The sequence below is a fragment of the Bison bison genome, unplaced genomic scaffold, assembly GCF_000754665.1.
Source record: "Bison bison bison isolate TAMUID 2011002044 unplaced genomic scaffold, Bison_UMD1.0 scf7180017864279, whole genome shotgun sequence".
In the NCBI taxonomy this organism is placed as follows: Eukaryota; Metazoa; Chordata; class Mammalia; order Artiodactyla; family Bovidae; genus Bison; species Bison bison.
Window position 1 is genome coordinate 4739471 of NW_011494851.1, and position 21941 is coordinate 4761411.

General features: G+C 37.7%; 1 protein-coding gene across 1 annotated transcript in view; it reads right to left on the reverse strand.

Moving 5' to 3' along the window:
* LOC104995188 (transmembrane protease serine 11E-like) overlaps positions 1 to 21710 on the reverse strand; it is a 52209-nt gene extending 30499 nt beyond the window's left edge. The window contains exons 1-3 of the mRNA XM_010848914.1: positions 21571 to 21710; positions 6186 to 6310; positions 2187 to 2308 (exon numbers count right to left, since the gene is read on the reverse strand). Coding sequence (XP_010847216.1) covers positions 2187 to 2308; positions 6186 to 6310; positions 21571 to 21710 — 387 coding nt within the window. The remainder of the gene's footprint in view (positions 1 to 2186; positions 2309 to 6185; positions 6311 to 21570) is intronic.
* Positions 21711 to 21941: the final 231 nt, after the last annotated feature.

A 21941-nucleotide genomic window follows, 5' to 3' on the forward strand; every position in this document is an offset into this window, starting at 1 on the left:
TAAATTCAATCCATGGCCTCACCATCCTGAACACACTGGGTCTCATCTGATCTCAGAAGCAGAGTTAGGCTAGGTTAGTACTTGGAAGAGAGAATGAATGTGAGAATGAATGCATAACGGTGTCACATGGTTCTCAAACCTAGTGAAAAATATTACCAAATATCCCTTCATAATCTACACCCAATTCAGCACTCAAGATGCTCTTAGGAAGGCTCAGATGAACTGGGATACATAGCCGATGGTGTGTGTGTGTTAGTTGCTCAGTTGTGTCTGATTCTTTGCAACGCCATGGACTATAGCCCGCCAGGCTCCTCTGGCCATGGGATTTTCCAGACAAGAATACTGGAGTGGGTTGCCATTTCCTTCTCCAGGGGATTTTCCCAACCCAGAGATCAAACCTAGGTATCCTGTTTTGGCAGGCAGATTCTTTACCACTGAGCCACCTGGGAACCAAACACAGATACTAAGGGCTGGTGACTAATTGACAATGACCCTTTTTATTCTTTCTTACATTTTGTTTGACTTCTGACTTTGTTCCCAAGGACAGTTACTTCAATTATGAATAAATCAGCACAATTCAATTGAGCCCTCTAATGAGAGCATTCATTTGGAAATAAATTTAAAGGTTTTTTTTTTAATCAAATAACTTCAAAATTAATTGTTTTGAAGAGTACTAGAGTCCTATTTATATTCCTTTATGTTTAAGTCAGTCTGAATCTTATACAAAATTTAGTGACTGGCACAGAAAACAAGAAAAACAGTTGCATTTTTACTTAATATATTTACTTCCATTTCCTTTCCTTTACTATATATTACATTTATATTACATTATTTTTATATATAATACTATATATTACATTATACTTTACTATATATTACATTTCCTTTTGTTTACAATATATTACATATTTTATATATATATACTTAAAATATATATGTATGTGTGTGTATAATATATATACACACACATACATATCTTTAAGCAGATATATTTCCTTAAAAAGAGCTTATTTGATATTTCCCTGATTTGGTGTTTACAAATACAAATTCAACCAAGATTTGATCTCCTCAGCAAAGTATCCAAATCCTTAGGCTTCTAATTTACCAGACAGTTTCCAGGTGGACCACTGCCATTCTGTTCTCTCTCAGGATATTGGAAAACAGTTTGGGAATTTTCTAGTCTAGTGGCTTAATTTTCACATAAGGGAATTTTTCCAGAATGGCAAAGAGATGTGCCAAATGACACATCATTGGCTAGTAGATGGTCCTAGAAGTAGGTGTCCCAGCTCCTAGTTTAGGGTGCTTTTCATCACATCATTTCACAAATAACCTCACAGACTATCAGGAAACTTCCAAAGTATTCTCTAAGTAGTCTGACAATGATAAGTCTTCACCCAGGCTCTTGCTCTTTTGGCCTATACTGCTAAGTTTTCCCAGGTGGTGCTAGTGGTAAAGAACCCGTCTGCCAATGCAGGAGACGTAAGAGATGCGGGTTCGATCTCTGGGTTGGGAAGATGCCCTGGAGAAGGTCACAGCAACCCACTCCAGTATTCTTGCCTGGAGAATCCCACAGACAAAGGGGCCTGGTAGGCTATGGTCCGCAAGGATCACTAAGAGTCAGACATGACTGAATCGACTTAGCATGCATGCCTAGTTTTCCACTATTTATAATATTTCATTTATTCCTCAGGATACATGTTGATGACCTAAGGATAAAGATGAATATCCAAGGATTTCCTATAGATTTATGTACTAAAAACTTGTCCAAGGTTGGGTACTTTTTAGTACTAAAATACTACTCAAGTACGTGTCTGAATAGTTTCAATCTTGTGTCTTCTGCTAAAGGTCTCTTCTTGAGGAAATCAATGACACAACAACCATATTTTGGGTCACCCTCACATTCTCAGAATTTCTGGACTCTGCTGATCAATAGTGTATCACTAGCTAAAGAAGGGTAAGTAAGAAGGACAAATAGAAAAGACTAAAGGTCACTAGGTTTAGTCCTATAAGAAATATTCCTCCAAGTCATGTATTGTCAATTTTGTTTTATATCTCTCAGGTAGGGTCTCTCCCCATTTTGCAAAGATATAAAAGCTCAGTTGAATGGACATTTGAGAAGCTAGGATACCAAAAATTTTTGGTAGAAAGTGATAGCAAATGTCCTAGAAATGGGGGGAAATGCTTACCATTGATTCAATTTTCTGGCTCATTTTTGTGAAATTTTCAGAAGCCTCTTTTCCAAACTCATCATATACTTTGTTACTTGTAAATGACAATGTGCTGTAGTAATTGTAGGTCTTCTTTTGATCTATAAGGAAAGAGGCAAAAATGTATCATACTTTTTCTCAGATGTGTGTAAAGCATCAGGCATTTCCTTGTTTGGTAGTTGCTAGACAGAATGAGACAGGAAAAAATTTCCCACCCAGATTATCTCCATCATCCTGCTCTGAGCTTCATGGTTATCTCAAAAATAAAAGACAACAACCTTCATCATTATAAGATTTAGAGTGTAAAATCATTATAAGATTTAGAGTGTAAAATCCATACGAAATGCTCGGTGTTCCCGTACGCTAATTAGTCACATGGATATTTCTGAATAAACCACAAGAAGCAGCTAGTCAGGCCATCTGAACTTCTGAATAGATTCAGAAGCTTCCCAACAGCAAACACATCTTTATATTTTAAAAGTAGATTTCTTCCAATTCCGTAAACTACCCATCAATTCTGGCTGCAAGGACTCTAGAATAAGAAAATTTATTCTGGCTAAAGAAGGAGGTGAAGGTAGGGATTAAAATGCCAGGAGTTCAGTGTATAGAATTTTAAGGAGCTAGAGTTGCCACCTTGGTAACCCTCCAGGGACACTACATAGTCTCACCTGGTTCCCTTGGCTCTCCATTTATTTTCTCCCTCCAGCCAGAGGCATTGGCTTTTTTGTTTCTTTAGCCAATGTCTCCACTTTCTGCATCCAGTTCAAGCAGCCCAAGTTTTTGGTCTGCTGAAGAATTAATGCAGCATAGCTTTTCTTCTACTCTCTTTTACATGAAGCAAGCACAGAGCTAAGAAGATTCTTTCAATGAGATATTAATGCTGACTATGTTTTGTGTGAGAGATTGTGCCAAGCATTAGGAATACAATGGTGACCAAGACTGTTGTGTATGGTTATAATAGGAAAATGGAGTTTGCTTCATTCAACCTGAGTTTCTCTCTTGCTTCTCATTCTTTCTCTCACTTAAACACCAGAGGGAAAGGAAATTAACATTAGACACCTGTATCCCTAGCATATTCACATGTCTCACTCAGTTTAAAATAACCCTCATAAGAAAGCAATGTTATCTGCATCTAACAGTAAGGACTGTAGTCTCAGAAATGTAAATGCATTTGTCCAACCTCAACATAAGATTGCCAGAAAAGATTAAATTGGGTTTCAACCTAACATCTAACTCCCAAAGCACACATTTTCATGATACACTGCTTCTTGGAATGGAGAAAACCAAACTCACTCACTGAAGCCATAGGAGAAATCTCTAGTTATGCATGAGAGCTATCAGAAAAAAAAAAAAAACACAACTCTACCAGATCATTCTGGTCATTCTGAGGATTTATTGGGATAGAAAGGGAAGCCACTGGTCAGACTTGGACAAGACCTAGGGAAAGAGTAGTGATTTGTAAAGGAGATGGATGGTGCTGAACGATCAAGCTCTCCTAAGCATTTGCCACCTAAGTGAGGGTCTAGGGAGGATTTTCCTTCCTCCTTTCCTGGCCCTGAATGGCCTGTGTGACCTGAAATGCAAACAGATCACAATATACACAATTTCAAGTATGATTTTTAATATATTGAAATAGTGACCAACAGTTTACCTTCAGTCTAAAGCTAGGTCCAAGACTCGGCATTTCTAACAAGCCCCTAGGTTCTGCTGAAGTTGCTGGTACCAAATCACACAATGAATAGTAAGGTTCTAAAAAAGAGGTAAACATACTCTTCTATATCCTTAGACTTGTTTTTTTTTTTAATTATTAGATTGAATTATTTGAAAGTGCCATTTATATAGGTTAAAAATGGTCAAATTTCAGCAATTTCATATGCTACAACTAAATTAACAAATTACTATAATCAATATTCTGATTTGCCTGATAGAGTCAAATAGGTTGCTAGGTGTCAAAACACATTTGCAGTTGACAGAATTATATGGCATGTGTAGTTGATGAAAAATACCAGAGAGTGTTAACAGAAAAGTAAGAAAAATGAACATGAGTTGGCTAATAATATTCTAACAGAAATTATTCATTGTAGGTGATTCTATAACCCACAGTGATGTTCATAGGAGACATACTGCTATTGTTCAAGTTACTGAAGAGATAGAAACATAGTCCCAAAGGCCACCAGACAAACTGCACACACAGTTCTATGTTGCCTGGGTTTTATGCCAAAATGATGTTTTTCCAAGCCTGATCATCTCCGTCTTTATCTGCCTGTTTCTACAATAGATTTGTTTGGCTCACTTTGGTTCTCTAGGCATGACAGCTCCTAAATGCTCATGTGCTTTATCTACTCTGTTCTTATGTTACATCTGTAAACAGAAGATAGGGGACAAATATGACAGCAACACATATCATAACAATCCCTATTTATTCAGGTGTATTGTGTGAGCAGTGGAAGTTGTGTGTTCCACATTACTCAGGTGATCATCCCAACAATAGGATATATAGGAACAGGGCACTGGAGAAATATTACCAGGTTTTTATTGTATGTGTATGAGTAAAATTTGTAAGCTTTATAATACATGACTTGGAAAGAGGCAAAGGGGAAGTACTAAGGAAAATTTTCTCTCACTGAAGTAATGAGATCCCTAACATTACTAGGAATTCCTTGTTAAGTCAGACAAGCCTAAATATGCTCCCAGAAAATATCATAGGTATGATTCATTCATTTTCATCATTCAGCGTTCAATAAACATTAATTATCTAACATGTGCTAGGAACTTGCTAAGTTCTAGAAATACAAAAGTGCATAAAACATAGTCTTAGACATCCATGGAAATGAATAATGATGTTTGCAGCATAATGAGACTTAGTATATTCAGAACAGAGCTATAGAATTATAAAATTATTTAAGCTATTCTTTTTATATTAAAAACATGTTTCAGAGAAATTATCAAAATGCAGATACTACAAATTCAAAGACCTGCATGTAGGCAAATTCTATCCCCTTTTCAAAAAAATCTTTAAATACTTTTTCTTTAAATTTTCCAGAAATAATCCACCTTGTTTAGGAAATGAAGATTGGATTTGTGTCTGTTAGCACAAGATAACCAATTTACAAATCACCATCTTTCTTCACAGGAAAGCAACTTCTGCAAATTCCCAATTAAATTACAAACATGTGATTAGCTTTTTTGGTTACAGGGCCTTAAATATCAACGCATTATCTAGTCACTAAGGGAGATATTAAACCAATAGATCAAAATGGAGTCAACTAATTAAAACCTGAGACAGAGTAAGAAGGAAACTTCAGAAGGGTTGTTATGCCCTGGAAAAACAGTTCTGAAGTACCCTGGGGAGTTTTCTAATAACAGAGAAGTGTTCATGGTTCATCTAGCAGGGAGGTACCTGATTACCACAGAGTGAACCTCTTTATAATTAACCTTTTCAGCATATCCTGTCTTCTTTAATCACTTGCAATATATCCCAAGATGATTTTAAAATAACGACAATAGACATTTATTCAACATATACTACTATAAGCATATTTCCAGCTTACTAGTACAGAATAGAGCCTACCAGTTTATAATCTCTGATTGTATAATTTATTGAACTGTAAGGATTTCAATGAGTTGGAGTTATTTTAAATCAAGATGATTTAAAACCCTATGACCTCAAACCTCTCCAAACATTGGACTCTACCTTTCCTATGGTTTTCCCAAAATTAAGACTTGATTATTGCTTGTCAGTGAATATGAAAACTAGCATGATATTCCCAGCAGGAAGCATTGCTACATCAAAGATAGAAGAATCTTCCTTGGCTTGTGCATATTAAATGAGTAACAAGGCAGGTAAAGATCCTTTTGAACTATCTATGCAAACAAATTATGGTAATGAATGAATAAGCCTGAGACAAATCAAAACAGAAATGTAGATCAGGAAATATTTGAGGTAAATCACATGATGCCAGGGCAACCCATACTTACTATATCTTGCATAATGAATGATGAGTCCAATGCACACTGCCAGGACAATTAAGGAAATAAAGGTGATGAGGCCGACAACCCAGGGCTCCAGACAAGCCCTCTTCCTGGCCCTCACCACAGATGACCTGAGAAAGAAAGCAAACGGATGGATTATATTATAATGTACACCACATCCACTCCTTAGGTGAAACAGATATTCCTGGGGAATTAATTCAGGACACTCAGAAGGAAGAATACTGTTTTGGTTTAAAACATACCCCAATCCCAGGCTGCTGAAGCCATTCCTGGCTCTGGTTGCCTGACCTTAGGCAGGTAATTTGATTTCTCTGTGCCTCAGTTTCCTTGCTCAAAAAATGAAGATGATAATGATAGCACCAGTCTCAGAGGATTATCATTAAGGATTAAATGAATTACTGTAGGTAAAGTGCCTACAACAGCGCCTAGCATGTAGCAAGTGCAATGTAAGAGTTTGCTATGATTTACTGAGCTGGTCACATGCAAGATACTTTCAGGCACTGTACAAGCTATGAAAATGTTTAAAGCCTATTTCCATCATATAATTTTAAATGACCTATGATACATGTTAGGGCTTCCCTGATGGCTCAGTGAGTAAAAAATCTGCCTGCAATGCAAAAGACACAGGAGATGCAGGTTCAAGTCCTAGGTCTGGAAGAGCTCCTGCAGAAGGAAATGGCAACCCACTCCAGTATTCTTGCCTGGAAAAGAATTCCTCCCATGGACAGAGGAGCCTGGTGGGCTACAGGCCAAAGGGCTGCAAAGAGTTGAATTCAACTGAGTGACTAAACACACAGACCACCAGGGAACTCCCTAAATCCTAAACTTTGGGGCTTCACAGGTGGCACTAGTGGTAAAGAACCTCCTTGCTAATATAGAAGTAACTCAGTCTCTGGGTCAGGAAGATCCCATAGAGTCAAACAAGACTGATGCCACTTAGCATGCACATGATATATGTTATAGATTGAACCATATCAGGTTCCAGGCAAAGCTCCTAATTCTATTCTCGTAATATTTTTCTGAAACAAACTTCGAGGATACACATAACTCTAGAAAAGAACCAGAGTTCTTTTCTACAGAGCCAGAGTGTTTGAACTGATGTTTACCTCTAAACTTCAGCAATGCTTCAGGAAATCCCCTCTGCATGCAACTTCCTCAACCTCTCCCATTTGTTCTGCTTTAAAAATACGTTACTGAAAAATGCTGATCAACCTGCTTTTTGTTTGATTAGTAAAGTTACCATTCCCTTGTGTTACAATAGCTTCTAAACAAACTCAAAAGTTAGAGAAAATGAAAAGTCAGAGTGGGCCAAGTTGTTGAATCATGATGCTGTTATTTTCGATTTCTTGGGGTATTTATCATGCTGGTAGAAACAAGGCATGTGTTCTTGTCTCCACAGAAGGCTGGTACATGAGAACTGGGGGAAAGGAGAGGGTTATCCTGGAAGGTGGATTCAGAATAAAGAGAATTCCAAGCCCAACCCTTTCCTTACCAACTTGGACAAGTTATTTAGGCCCTGAACTAAGTTCCTCTATCTGGCAATAAGAGACAGGCCACCCACTGTCTAAAGCACATGGTTGACTGTAGGACCCTGATTGAGATCACGAATGTGAAAACTTCTTGAAAATTGTGAAGAATTTTACAGTAAATAATTGTTGCTTACAGAAACCAAGGGGACTCCATTTCCTGGTGATTCAGGACTTGTTTAGTCACTAAGTCATATCCAACTCGTTCGTGACCCCATGGACTGTAGCCCGGCAGGCTCCTCTGTCCATGGGATTTCCCAGGCAAGAATACTGGAACGGGTTGCCATGCCCTCCTCCAGGGGGTCTTCTGGACCCAGGGATTAAACCCACATCTCCACATTAGCAGGTGGATTCTTTACCACTGGGCCACCAGGGAAGCTTGATACAGGACTGCTGTTGCTGCTGCTAAGTCGCTTCAGTCATGTCCGACTCTGTGCGACCCCATAGACCGCAGCCCACCAGGCTCCCCTGTCCCTGGGATTCTCCAGGCAAGAACTCTGGAGTGGGTTGCCATTTCCTTCTCCAATGCATGAAAGTGAAAAGTGAAAGTGAAGTCTTTCAGTCGTGTCCGACTCTTAGCGACTCTTAGCGACTGTAGCCTACCAGGCTCCTCTGTCCATGGGATTTTCCAGGCAAGAGTACTGGAGTGGGGTGCCATTGCCTTCAGAAGTGGTATAATCGGTCACTGGCCGATTATAATTTGGTCACTGGCACATCTTCATCCCATCTTGACTCTGTCTCAATGTCCTGTTCAGTGGGAACACTGTCACAGAAGCCAATAGTGTCATCACTACAGACCTCTGCCCCTGCTGAAGTCACTGGGATGTAGTGAAGGCTCCAGGGATCTACTTGATATCATCCCTTGGTTCTGTGATTTCCCCATGGGGCTGTAGCCAAGGAAACTTTATCTTCCTCTCCCCAATTTCTTCCATCTCCAGTTTTCCTTTAAGTGGGATTCCAAACACCTGTTCCTAGAATGACGATTACTGAAGTATAAAAAGACTTCTCCACTTGTGCAAATTTCTTATGTGAAGATGTGCCTAAGAAGCTTATAAACTGATACCTGTCCCTCCATCCCTGAATGCTTGCTATTCACTTGTTGCAGAAGAAAGGAGATGTGTACAGCAGACGTAAGCAAAATGGTAGAGGGAATGTTCAGAGGGAAAGGCTTCATAACTAATTTCAACACATGTCAGACGAATATAATTTGTAATTGTAGGAAACAATTGATATAATCATTAAACAAATGTGTAAAATTGTGAAATTTAAGACAAGTTATATTGTCTTATATTGTACAATAACTTTTCATTGAGATAGAAAATTTTAAAAAGCAGCCACTAAATTTATGAGGTAGTATTTACCTGTATCAGCATACAAAAGACCAATGAACTATTTTAATGAAAAAATGTTACAGAATAATATGCATCGTATGTTTGGCTTTTGTAAATGTTAATAATAAAAATACATGTGTGTGTGCATAAAGAAGTATATTAGAAAAACAGAAAATTTTTTAATAGTAAGAAGTGAAATAACAAAAGTAAGTGAGCAACTTTTAATTTATGTATTTTTTATGATGGATTCTTTTTAAAAGGAAATATCATGGCTTTCAAATTAAATGAGAGAGAAACTAAGGAGGACAGTTATACATGTCTTTTTAAAAAATTTTTAATTAGAGTGTAGTTGCTTTATAATGTTGTGTTAGTTTCTGCTGTACAGCAAAGTGAGTCAGCTATATGTATACATGTATCCCCTCCCTCTTGAACTTCCCTCCCATCCTCCCCACCCAATCCTCTCTGGGTCATCACAGAGCACTGCACTGAGCTTCCTGTGCTGTACAGCAGCTTCCCATTAGCTAACTATTTTACATGTGATAGTGTATATATATCAGTGCTACTCTCTCCATTTGTCCTACCCTTTCCTTCCCCCACCCATGTCTACATGTCCATTCTCTACACCTGCATCTCTATTTATGCCATGCAAATAAATTCAGCTGTACCTTTTTTCTAGATTCCATATATATGCATTAATATACATGTCTTTTCATGGAGTTCCTATCTCTAACTTGTTTGAGATACTACTGTGTCTTCTGTTCCTCTCTCCCACCTCTCAAAACTATTTTAGAGATGCTCTGTCTTTGGTGGCTTTGAAGGAAATAATAGGGATAGCATAGAATAAACCAAGAGAATCCATTAAAAACACTCTGAATAATTAAGAGAGTAAATTTTTGATTCTGACCACCAGCTTATTTATTGTACAGTGTGATACTAGAAGATTCTATTCTCTCCCTTATTTTCTACATATGAAAGACAAGGATAAGAACTATAGTCCCTTCCTAATTTGATAAGCTCTTAGAGAGAAAAATGATAAAATATTTTATTACTTTGAGCTGCCAAGTAGAAAATCATTGTACAAATAGTAAGAATTACTATTATCATTATTTTAATTATTAATAATAATGGCAATGTCCATATTACTGAGATTTTGTCATTGGAAACATCTCTTCCCTTCCCTGTATGGCATTGTTTTTCAAACTGATTAACCCTGTTTCTTAATTACTTTTTGGTTTGCTCTCTCTGCAAGTGATTCGGAGAAGGCAATGGCACCCCACTCCAGTACTCTTGCCTGGAAAATCCCATGGATGGAGGAGCCTGGAAGGCTGCAGTCCATGGGGTCGCACAGTCAGACACGACTAAGAGACTTCACTTTCACTTTTCACTTTCATGCATTGGAGAAGGAAATGGCAACCCACTCCAGTATTCTTGCCTGGAGAATCCCAGGGACGGGGGAACCTGTTGGGCTGCCGTCTATGGGGTCGCACAGAGTCGGACACGACTGAAGTGACTTAGCAGCAGCAGCAGCTCTGCAAGTAGTTCAGTGTTGAATTGCTCCAAATTAGATGTAGTGGAAATGTGCTAAAAAAAAAAAAAAATAGAGGAACAAATCTATTTTATGTATCAACAGACACCTGTGTAACTAACCCCTTCCTGCACATAAACCCTTGTCCAATTATGATTGGGGTCTGTTGAAAATTTTCTGAACCTCCTCATGTAAAACTACCTTCAGATAGACTAGATAAATTCTAATAGCTTCAGTGGTATCAAATTTCTTTCTTTCTAAGATTTTTCTTTTCAACTACGACATGTTTAAATAGACAGTGGATGTAACAGGTGAATATAGCAGTTAAAATATGGTTATATATGTGGCAAAAAATATGGTTATACATAGTGGTAAAAAACCAGCCTGCCAATGCAGGAGACTTAAGAGATTCTGGCTTGATCCCTTGGTCAGGAAGAGACACTGGAAGAGGAAATGGCAACCCATTCCAGTGTTCTTGGAGAATCCCAAGGACAGAGGAACCTGGTGGCCTACAGTCCCTAGGGTCACACAGAGTTGGACACGACTGAAGAGACTTAGCACAGCATGGCATATTTTTATAAGCCCCAAATTGCCAGAAGGCAAGTCCAGAGTTGCATTATCATGATCACTTCTTTTTTTTTGTACTTAAAAAACAATTACTTTTTATTACCCAGAAAATGTTACTCTCATTTTGCTATTCATTGAGAATTAGAGGGTCATTTTCTAGAATAGTGTAAAAGGAAAAGCAGGAGCATTAACAAAAATGTGGGGGGGAAAAATGTATTTATACTATCACAGATAAACTTCACAGCAAGCATTGGAGAACCATATGACAAGGCTCACAGTGCTTCAGCGGAAAGTTTACCAAAACAAATGCCAATGTAAAACTACCACCATGGACTGATTAATAATGGATATTGAACTCGCTCTCCAGTCTCCATAAGGGTGGTGGTGGTTTAGTTGCTAAGTTGTATCCGACTCTTGCGACCCCATAGACTGCCAGACTCCTCTGTCCATGGGATTTTCCAGGCAAGTGGGTTGCCATTTCCTTCTCCAGAGGATCTTCCTGACCCAGGAATCGAACCTGGATCTCCTGCATTGCAGGCAGATTCTTTACCGACTGAGCTATGAGGGAAGACCCTTCTGTAAGGGTGAGCAGTGCTAATATTCTTAGCTGGAATGTTTCATTTGCTCAGTCCAGTTGAGCTGTTTTGAATGAACATGTGCACAACATCTATAAAGCTGGTGATCTCAATACATCATTAACTACTTAAGCTACAGATCAGCAAAGTTTTTGGTGAAGGCCGTGTAGTAACTGCAGGCTTCCCTTGTGGTTCAGCTGGTAAAGAATCCTCCTGCAATGAGGGAGATCTGGGTTCGATTCCTGGGTTGGGAAGATCCCCTGGAGAAGGGAAAGGCTACCCACTCCAGTATTCTGACCTGCAGAATTCCATGGACTGTATAGTCCATGGGGTCACAAAGAGTTGACAGGACTGAGCAACTTTCACTTTCACTTTCATAGTAATTTTAACAGATTTCTGTGAAGGTCCCATAGTAGTAGCAGATTTCTGGATTTCTATTGCAACTAGTCAGCTAAGCCATTGTAGTTTAAAGGCAGCTACAGCTAATATAAACAAAAATGAATATGGCTGTGTTCAATAAAACTTTATTTCTGCACACCGAAATTTGAATTTTGTATAATTTTCACTTATAAATTTTTTTTATTCATTTCAACCATTTAAAAGCTATAATTCTTAGCTCAAGCACTGTACAAAAATAGATGGTGGTACAGGTTTGGCTCTTGGGCCACAGATTACTGATGGCTGTTGTAAGCACCGTCCTACAAGTCAATGTTAATTGTGTTGAGAACTTATAATAATTGCAATTTTTAGTCTCAACTACATGGCAAATCTAATGCAACATGTCTCTAATCCCATTACCACTGACCTTGTTCTGACAAATCTCACTAAAACTCATCCTACAGCTTATTTCCCTAATCTCTAAATCATTGTCTATTACAGTAAACTGTTCTTCTGGAAATGATAGAGCCAATGACTGAAACCACTTGAAATCCAAGTTGGCCTCAGTTGGCCTGGCATTCCCCTTCTTCCTCGTGAGCTTTCTGGCTGTTTGTCTTTGCTCCTGCTGCCTCCTATATAGAGTAACTTAGAGTTTGTATTTTGCTTTCATCATAGATGCCTCTGTATACATAAGATTCAGTTCAGAAAAGTCCCCTCCACTTCAGTAAGTTTTATTCACCCCTAAGTGTCACATCAGAATATACATTTTGAGTTCCCTTGAGGATAATGTCTGAGCCCTACTTATCTCTATTCTCTGACCACTCTGCTGCTCAAGATACATTCACAGAGGGAACTGAATAGAAGTTGATTACTCCAAATTGAACTGATCATTTGTCAGTACCACAGTATGGGTTTCAACCTCCTGTCTTTCACAGCACTCTGGTCTGCCTCAGTCTTACACACAAAACTGGAATACTGCACACAGGAAAAGACAAGTCAGTCATTATGAAGACTATTTACTATTTAAGTAAAACATGATTTTCCTAAAACACTTTAATGTAATAATTAAACTTTTGGTTAATATGTTTATTTTACCTGTTTAAAATATATAATTTTCCAACTGTGATTTTATCTAACTACTGTTAAGTATTATTGCAGCATGGAAAAGTGATAAAATAAGGGGACATTAATTTCAGGAGACGCATATTATTTGGGATCATCAAATGTCTGTACATAATTACTATATTCAAACAAAAGCATAAGGAAAGATATCATGATGAAGTAACAGCATAGTCCCTTATGATGTTTTCATGCTCATGTTCAGTCACCAAGTGGTGTCCGACTCTTTGTGACCCCATAGCTGCCTCTCTGGCTCAGTGGCAAAGTAAAGAATCCCCCTGCTAATGCAGGAGACGTAGATTCGATCCCTTGGTCAGGAAGATCCCCTGGAAGAGGAAACAACAACCTACTCCAGTACTCTTGCCTGGAAAATCCCACGGACAAAGGAGCCTGGCAGGCTACAGTCCATGGGGTCACGAAGAGTCGAACACAACTGAACACACAACTTATGACATTACCAGTTCCCTCAGTCAGTGCTTCAGTTTTAAAATATCAATTGATAAATATTGATTCAGGTTTTATTTTATATTTAGCTCATTTCTCTATATCATAGAGTGTGCCTGCTTGTTTCATCCACACAAATACTTCAGATACTTTGTGCTTTGTGGAAGGCTTGTATACACAGGTACTGGTGAGATCTTCAATCTTATGAGATTAGAGTCTTACTATAAACTAGAACGACACTATTAAAATATCCAAGGTGGAACCAAAATTTTGAATATATGTTCATGGATCATATGTTTTCATTGCCATGTTTTGTTTTCTTTTAAGAAATACGAATGCATTACTCCTTATAAAGTTACAAACAACATGTTTGTGTTGTGTCCACTGTTATACGAATATACATATAAATTATCTGATAGCATCAGCCAGCCCCTTGGACTGAATTATGTGTGTATTCCCTACAATAATAACTATGAATAGTTCTCAAAGAGAAGTTACAGTCATAGCAAAGTAGTAATCTAATTTCTAGACAGTTGTTTCCATTTTCTTTTTATAGCACCAAGATAAATGGTGGGAAGCTCATTGTTTTTATTATAAATGTTTTAATTTATATTCTATCTTGTTCTAGATTGATTTAAGGTACCCCCATAAAGATATATGGGTTTCTCTGGTGGCTCATATGGTAAAGTATCTGCCTGCAATGCAGGAGACCTGGGCTCAATCCCTAGGTTGGGAAGATCCTCTGGAAAAGGGAATGGCTACCCACTCCAGTAGATATATACTTACATTTATATAATCATTAAAATATATATAGTATTAAATTACATTTATATATTGTTTTATTTAGAGATGCAGGAAGAAAGTAAAACATAAGTGAAAACACAAAATGAGACTAGTACTAAAACTACTTATCATAATTCCCCTTCTGGATACTTCCTCAAGTCAGACCACAAAATTTGAAGCTTTCTAGCAGCCAACTCAAAAACAAAACAAGGAAAACAATAAACCCTGTTCATGTACATTCTTCACAGTACCCATAATATAAAACCTGAACAATTATTTGGCTGCAGTGAAATTCTTTTAGATTCTAATAGAATACTCGGTAATGTCATGAACAATATTCTCTGTAATATTCTTAGCATAGAAACAAAAATTAATTTTATAATAATATTAATATGTTCCTCAATACTGGAAAATAGCACCAATTATTATTTAGTGAAAACAATTTTATGTGGGGGGGGCAGTGTGAAATTATTTATATCAGGCTCTAAGATAATTTTTTATCTAACAACACTTCACTAATTATTGAAATGGCTCTGTGTGGCATTTTCACATTATAAAGAAGCTAAAAGTTATTAAAATCATAGACATAAAAATACAGTATTACTGAGTGCAGTAGTAAATTTTTAATAAGCATTGTATTACTTAATGCAATAGTAAGTTTTTAGTAAATATTGGAAAAGACAGAAAACCCTACCACTAACTGTTAACTTAGACAAAACCCATAGCTTAATGATTCTTGTATTTAACTGACCATAAAACTCAAGTGATAATATTTTTCATCCTGCCTACATTAAAAGGAATTTGTGATTACACATATGTTATCATCAGACTTTTTTGGACACTTGTTATTATATAAGCATTAATGACAATTCAACAGTAAGGAATGTCTCTGATCTCAACTGTGTTTTCAACCTGCTCTTTGTTAAGTTCCCAGCCAGATATTGTATAGCACAGGAAACTACAAACTGAGATTTAGGTTGGCACTCTGCCTGACCTCTAGAAATTTATAGTCACAGATAGATGGGATACAAAAATTTAAAGATTGTATTAAGTAACTAGATATGGGTCTATATACTTATAAAGTGAGCTATTTTAGTCCTTAATTACAGTAACATATTTGCTTTATTTTCTTTAAACTTTCCAGGTCAACATAGTAAGTCAAAATGACCTGAGTAGGCAATTTTAAAGGCAGCAGTTTCACATAGAAATGTTGAGACATCATTGCAGCCAGCCATAGGGAATTGTATGCACTTGAAAATGTGGAAGAAAAACAAGCATCAACAGGGAGTACATGAGTAATTTTGGCAGGAGTATCAGAAGAAAAAAATGAGAAAACTGACCCAGAGCCATTCTTGAAGCTGCTAATATACGGCACTGACCTTCAGAATTTTTTGTAGCATTAGATGTCCTCCTACCAAATCTTTCCCATGACTTTGTCTAGATGCCTCTTATAACAGTTCACATGATGTAGCAGAAATAACTCTGAACTGAAAGACCAGTGACCTGTGTCTCTGTATTAGAGCTTTTATTTAAGAACTAAGTCCCTTCATGTAAGTTTTTTTCAGATGAGAAATCTAAGAGCACATTCAACATCCCAGAAGTTCCAGCAACTCGTAATTCCCAATTTAAATGGTGTTGGATATGCTCTCATTTTTTCATTTGTAGGAAACATTTGGAATTTTAATTGATCTACATACGCTTTAGTTTCCACCAAAGCTAGTGTTCCATGCCTCAAATAACCTAAGAAATGTTCAACATTATTACAATTAAAATTTACAATTTTCTAAGCAATCAACTTTAGCATAATTTTTCACACGTATCATTTTTCTAATGGATGATGCCAGATTATTTGGCATGGTCAAATGACATGGTCAATTGAAATAATCTGAATTTTATATGAGAAAGTCATAAAGTTTCTTGACTACTTACACCTAAGCCAGTTTTAAAAGTCCCAAACTTGTAAAATTGCATTTTGTACAAATCACTGATGGGCCTTAAAATTAGAATGTGCCAGCTGGAACATGTGTTAAGACTCTGTGGTGTCCTCCTCATTGTTTTTTCCCTGGCAAGCATTGTATGCCATATACAAAGAATCCCTTAGAAAATCTAGAAGTTTATGTACATAATAAAACCCATATGAATTAATTTAACAATGAGGAAGAATTGGAAAGTGTATGGATTCTGTTAATGTTTATATTATTCTTACAAAAGTGGGATTTTTGGTTAGTGAATTTCCTGTACCAATTGCTGACCTATAATATAACGGATGTATTGAGTTTTAACTTTTGGATGGAACATGAATTTGTAAAATTAATCATTGGATTATATACTCACCTTAACTTAGTTATAATTTAATGTATTTTCATTGTATAGTAGCAGTGAAATATGCTCAGATTCATATTAACATAGGGTAGAATTAATAGTCCAAATTAACACCATAAAAGTATAAGAAAAGTATTATCCTATCCAAAAGAACTAAATATTTTCAGTCACCAATGTCTGTGGCTTTAATTCACATCTAAATGCTAATGGCTACCAAATCTATATATGCAGATCACTTGTCTAAACTTCATACCCATGTGTCTATCTGCCTACTGTTCACAACAGGACATACCTCTCATCATTCAAATTTAGCATGTCTGTGCTAGAGACTCATGGGTGCCTATTCCAAATATTTTCCTTAGTTGTAGAATCTTTGACTTCTGGTTGGACATATGGGCCCCTGGAAAATAGAAGTGTCCCTTATTCATGAATCTCCATATGGATTTAAGTTCTGACCAGTGGAGTCTCTATCCCAGTGGGTAGAATCCTAATGTGCTAGTTGGAGTTCAGGCAATCACACTGAACCATGATTGGGAGGCTGTATGTTCATGCTCATGGGACAGCACAGCAATGGAAGCCTGGATTCCTAAATACTTGGTGAATCTCCCTATCAGCCATTACTTTCCTAACTCCAGACTTGCCTTACATTAAACTGAAATAAAATGACATTTTATATAAGACACTTTAAGTTTCCTCTCAGTCATAGCCGAACTGGAACTAATCCATTATGCAAAACAGATTAGTTGCAACCAAGGTAAATTGTGATTTTTTAATGTAATGATCTTTGTGACAAGAGGACATTCAAGAAATATTTTTACTAATTACCTTGCAAGTTTTATATATGAGAGATACATAAAGTATTTTACTTAGTATTCTCTGGCCACACAATTTTGAGATACGAGTAATAAGTCTGATGCTAATAAAAAAGGAAACCAAGATCCCACTTAGGATTCATTGTAACAAGTTCTATGACTTTATGCAAATAACTTCTATTTTCTTGTTTAGTGGATATAGGTCTGGGCTTTGGGGTCAAACAGCTTGGGTTTAGGCCCAGTTCTGCTTCTCACTTGCTGCAAGTAAGTTACCCTCTCTAGGTCTACATTTCCCCTCCTATAGAGATAATGATAGAACCTAACTGTCTGGTTCTTTCAAGCGTAAATGAAATAACACATATAGAGCAATTGGCATCATGACAAGTAAACAGTACATGGTCAACAAATGTTGGCTTTGTCATTATTCCTCCTTCATAATGAAGAATTAAGTTGCTTTCAAAGCAGGTTGAAAAATCCCTCAATTCTCTCATGTGCCTGAGGGGATAAGGAGATGATAGAGCAGGTAAGGCCTCCAAGTCTCAGTCCCACTCCACCCACAGCAACACTACTCCATACAGCAGGGGTTTGCATGAATCTTGTGTGTAAACAGATGGGGAAACAATGGAAACAGTGAGAGACTTTACTTTCCTGGGCTCCAAAATCACCGCAGATAGCGACTGCAGCCATGAAATTAAAAGGTGCTTGCTCCTTGGAGGAAAAGCTATGACAAACCTAGACAGCATATTAAAAAGCAGAGACATTACTTTGCTGACAAAGGTCCATCTAGTCAAAGCTATGGTTTTTCCAGCAGTCAGGTATGGATGTGAGAGTCGGACCATCGAGAAAGCTAAGCGCTGAAGAATTGATGCTTTTGAACTGTGGTGTTGGAGAAGACCCTTGAGAGTCCCTTGGACTGCAAGGAGATCCAACCAGTCCATTCTAAAGGAGATCAGTTCTGAATATTCATTGGAAGGGCTGATGCTGAAGCTGAAACTCCAAAACTTTGGCCACCTTTGAAAAGCTGGCAAATTGGAAAAGACCCTGATGCTGGAAAAGACTGAAGGCAGGAGGAGAAGGGGATGACAGAAGATGAGATGATTGGACGGCATTACAAACTCAATAGACATTATTTGAGCAAGCTCTGGGAGTTGGTGATAGACAACGAAGCCTGGCGTGGACATGACTGAGCAACTGAACTGAACTGACCTGTGTGTAAAAAGGATTCAACTGGTAAAGAAAATGTGTAAAAGTACTCATCTTTGGAGCTGTCTAACTCTAAAAATCTGTAAATCAAGCCAATGATCAGCCATGAAGTATACAGTTTAGTGCAAAGCTTTAGAACTCTGCTTAAGAAGCCCAAATCTAGCTTTGCTGTTGGATCCAGTAATATATATTCAAGTGCTTAATAATGACTTGAATGTATTTTAAGGTTTGAAAGATTGCTTTGAAATATTTTATATGTATTATTTATTATCTTTGCTATTTTCTGGACTAGGGAAGTGAAGACACTAAGGTTAAGCTAATTATTTAAAGAGCAAGGAAAGTTATCTCTGCTTAACCAAGAGAGTGGGATTCCCTGGTAGCTCAGATGGTAGAGAATCCACCCGCAGTGCAGGTTCGATCCCTGGGTTGAGTTTGATCCCTGGGTTGGGAAGATCCTTTGGAGGAGGGCATGGCAACCCAATCCAGTATTCTTGCCTGGAAAATCTCATGGACAGAGGAGCCTGGCGGGCTACAGTCCATGAGTGACTGAGCACATAGTACAACCAAGAAAGCACTTGAGATTCTAGGGATCATGATGTGGTGGTGGCAGCAGGGAGTATTAGAGAGTTCAGGCCCAGAGTTAGAGGTGTATGTTCAAACTCCAGTTCTACCAATCACTTAGAGATTTGGAAGTCTCAGTCTTCCTAATCTTTGGTTTTCCTATCTGTAAAATCATGATCATATTAAAATTGTCTGCCTCACAGTTGTTGATAGGTGTCAAATAAGATTATATGTTGAAGTTTTGTGTAAAGAACATATGTGCATATATAATATATCCATATATATGTATATACATATATATCCTACTATATATACATATATATATCTTCTGAATTTTACTATGATCTGATAAGCTTTTAATGTGCAATAATCAATTTTTTAAAGTCCATACATTTCTATACAAATTCAAATGGCAGTAATAACAACAGCAACAATAATATCTCCTGGGTCAGGTAGACACCTGTGTTAGTTTAACTCTGCTACTTGGTAACACTGAACTCAGTACACAGGTGAACTGGGAGGACAGATTCCATCTTTAGTATTGACTGACTCACTCATTCATGTGATCACATGTGCATTACCTAATCTTTGACTGTTCAGTTCAGTTCAGTTCAGTCGCTCAGTCATGTCCGACTCTTTGCAACCCCGTGAATCGCAGCACGCCAGGCCTCCCTGTCCATCACCAACCCCCGGAGTTCACTCAGACTCACGTCCATTGAGTCAGTGATGCCATCCAGCCATCTCATCCTCTGTCGTCCCCTTCTCCTCCTGCCCCCAATCCCTCCCAGCATCAGAGTCTTTTCCAATGAGTCAATTCTTCGCATGAGGTGGCCTATGGTATCCCTTAATTTATAGAAAAGAGAGAGAAATGCTTCCTGTCTACTAGCCTCAGAGGTCTACTTAGAAGACTATCCATTGAATGATAACATTGTTCCTTGAAAATATAACCTTTATATCTTTTGACACATGAGACAGTTAAATCAGCATAGCAGCATAGCAGTACTGAGGTAGATAGAGGAGGCATTGTGGGGATGGTATAGCATTGTGACTAAGAACCTATGTTTGCAATCAGATAGACCGAGGTCAGGGTTCCCCTGTGGCTCAGATGGTAAAGAATCAGCCTGCAATACGGGATACTCAGGTTCGATCCCTGGGTTGGGAAGTTCCCCTGGACAAGGGAATGGCAACCCACTCTGGTATTCTAACCTGGAGATTCTCATGGACAGATGAGTATGGCAGGCTACAGTCCATGGGGTTGCACAGAGTTGGACATGACTGAGTGACTAACAGACACACACATACACACAGACCTGGGTTAATTACCAGTTCTTCCATTTATCACCTCTGGGCAAATATTGTTACTTGACTAAGTCTCAGTTTCCTCATCTAGAAAATAGGTATAATAATATAACCATTGTTTTTTTTAATAAAGATTAAATGCACATGATATTTTAGAACAGTAGGTAGCACACTACACATGTGAAACAAATGATGGCAATTATTACTTTGTTGTGCACTGACTTATAGCTCAACTTTAAAGAGTGCTAAATCCTTCTGTATCTGCTTCTGCAGCTTCAAAAAAGATATCATCTGACATCTTCAGATGAAAGATTGCAAGATACAATTTAATGGTGACTATATAATACTTTGGAATCCACAAATATATTTTGGAATCCAAAATATCTGATTGCAAACTCCAGTCTGTCTGATGGCAAACATAGCTTCTTAATCACAATGCTATACCATCCCCACAATGCCTCCTCTATCTACCTCAGTAGTGCTACTGCTATGCTGATTTAACTGTCTCATGTGTCAAAAGATATAAAAGTTATATTTTCAAGGAACAATGTTATCATTCAATGGATAGTCTTCTAAGTAGACCTCTGAGGCTGGTAGACAGGAAGCATATATCTCTATTTTGTTGTTGGCAAATAACATAAGCTTATTTCTATTATCTTGGAGTTATTATTCTAAAAATCTCAGAAATTGCTCAATCATGCAGGCCATGTATGTACATAGGAGAAGGCTGGGCTTGCAGGTTCTGGCACGACGTGGTACCTCTGCAGCCCACTTTTCTTTCTCAACCTCTTAAAATTTTCCTATTCTCTAACCCACTCATTTCACAACTTTCAAATTATGCTTGAAACAGTGAGACCATTCTTCAAAATTCTCATCCACCATCTTCGATGAGAGTATGTCCAAAGGAGTACGCTTTGAAACGTACTTAGCCGAATTCCTCTGAACTCTAATCCTGAGAAAGCCGTGAAATGCAGACAGAACACCCATTTCAGCACTGACAGTCCTAGAAGACCTGCTCCACAACTGCCTGGTGTCCCCATCCTCAAGGACAAAAGCATCAGGCATGCTCGTAAATCTCAGTGCTGAAAAGAAAGCTGTGATGTTGTTTTATTTTTTGAATGTTTCTCTTTATTCCCATACTTTATTGAAACAAGGCTATTTTGGAGGAAAGCAGACAAAAATGAATAATAACAAAGGTTCACTAGACAGTTACAGCTATTACAGACTAACGAATTTCTTCCATGAAATGGTGCACTAAGATGAACTTGATTTTTACACTATAGCACATGTTGCAAT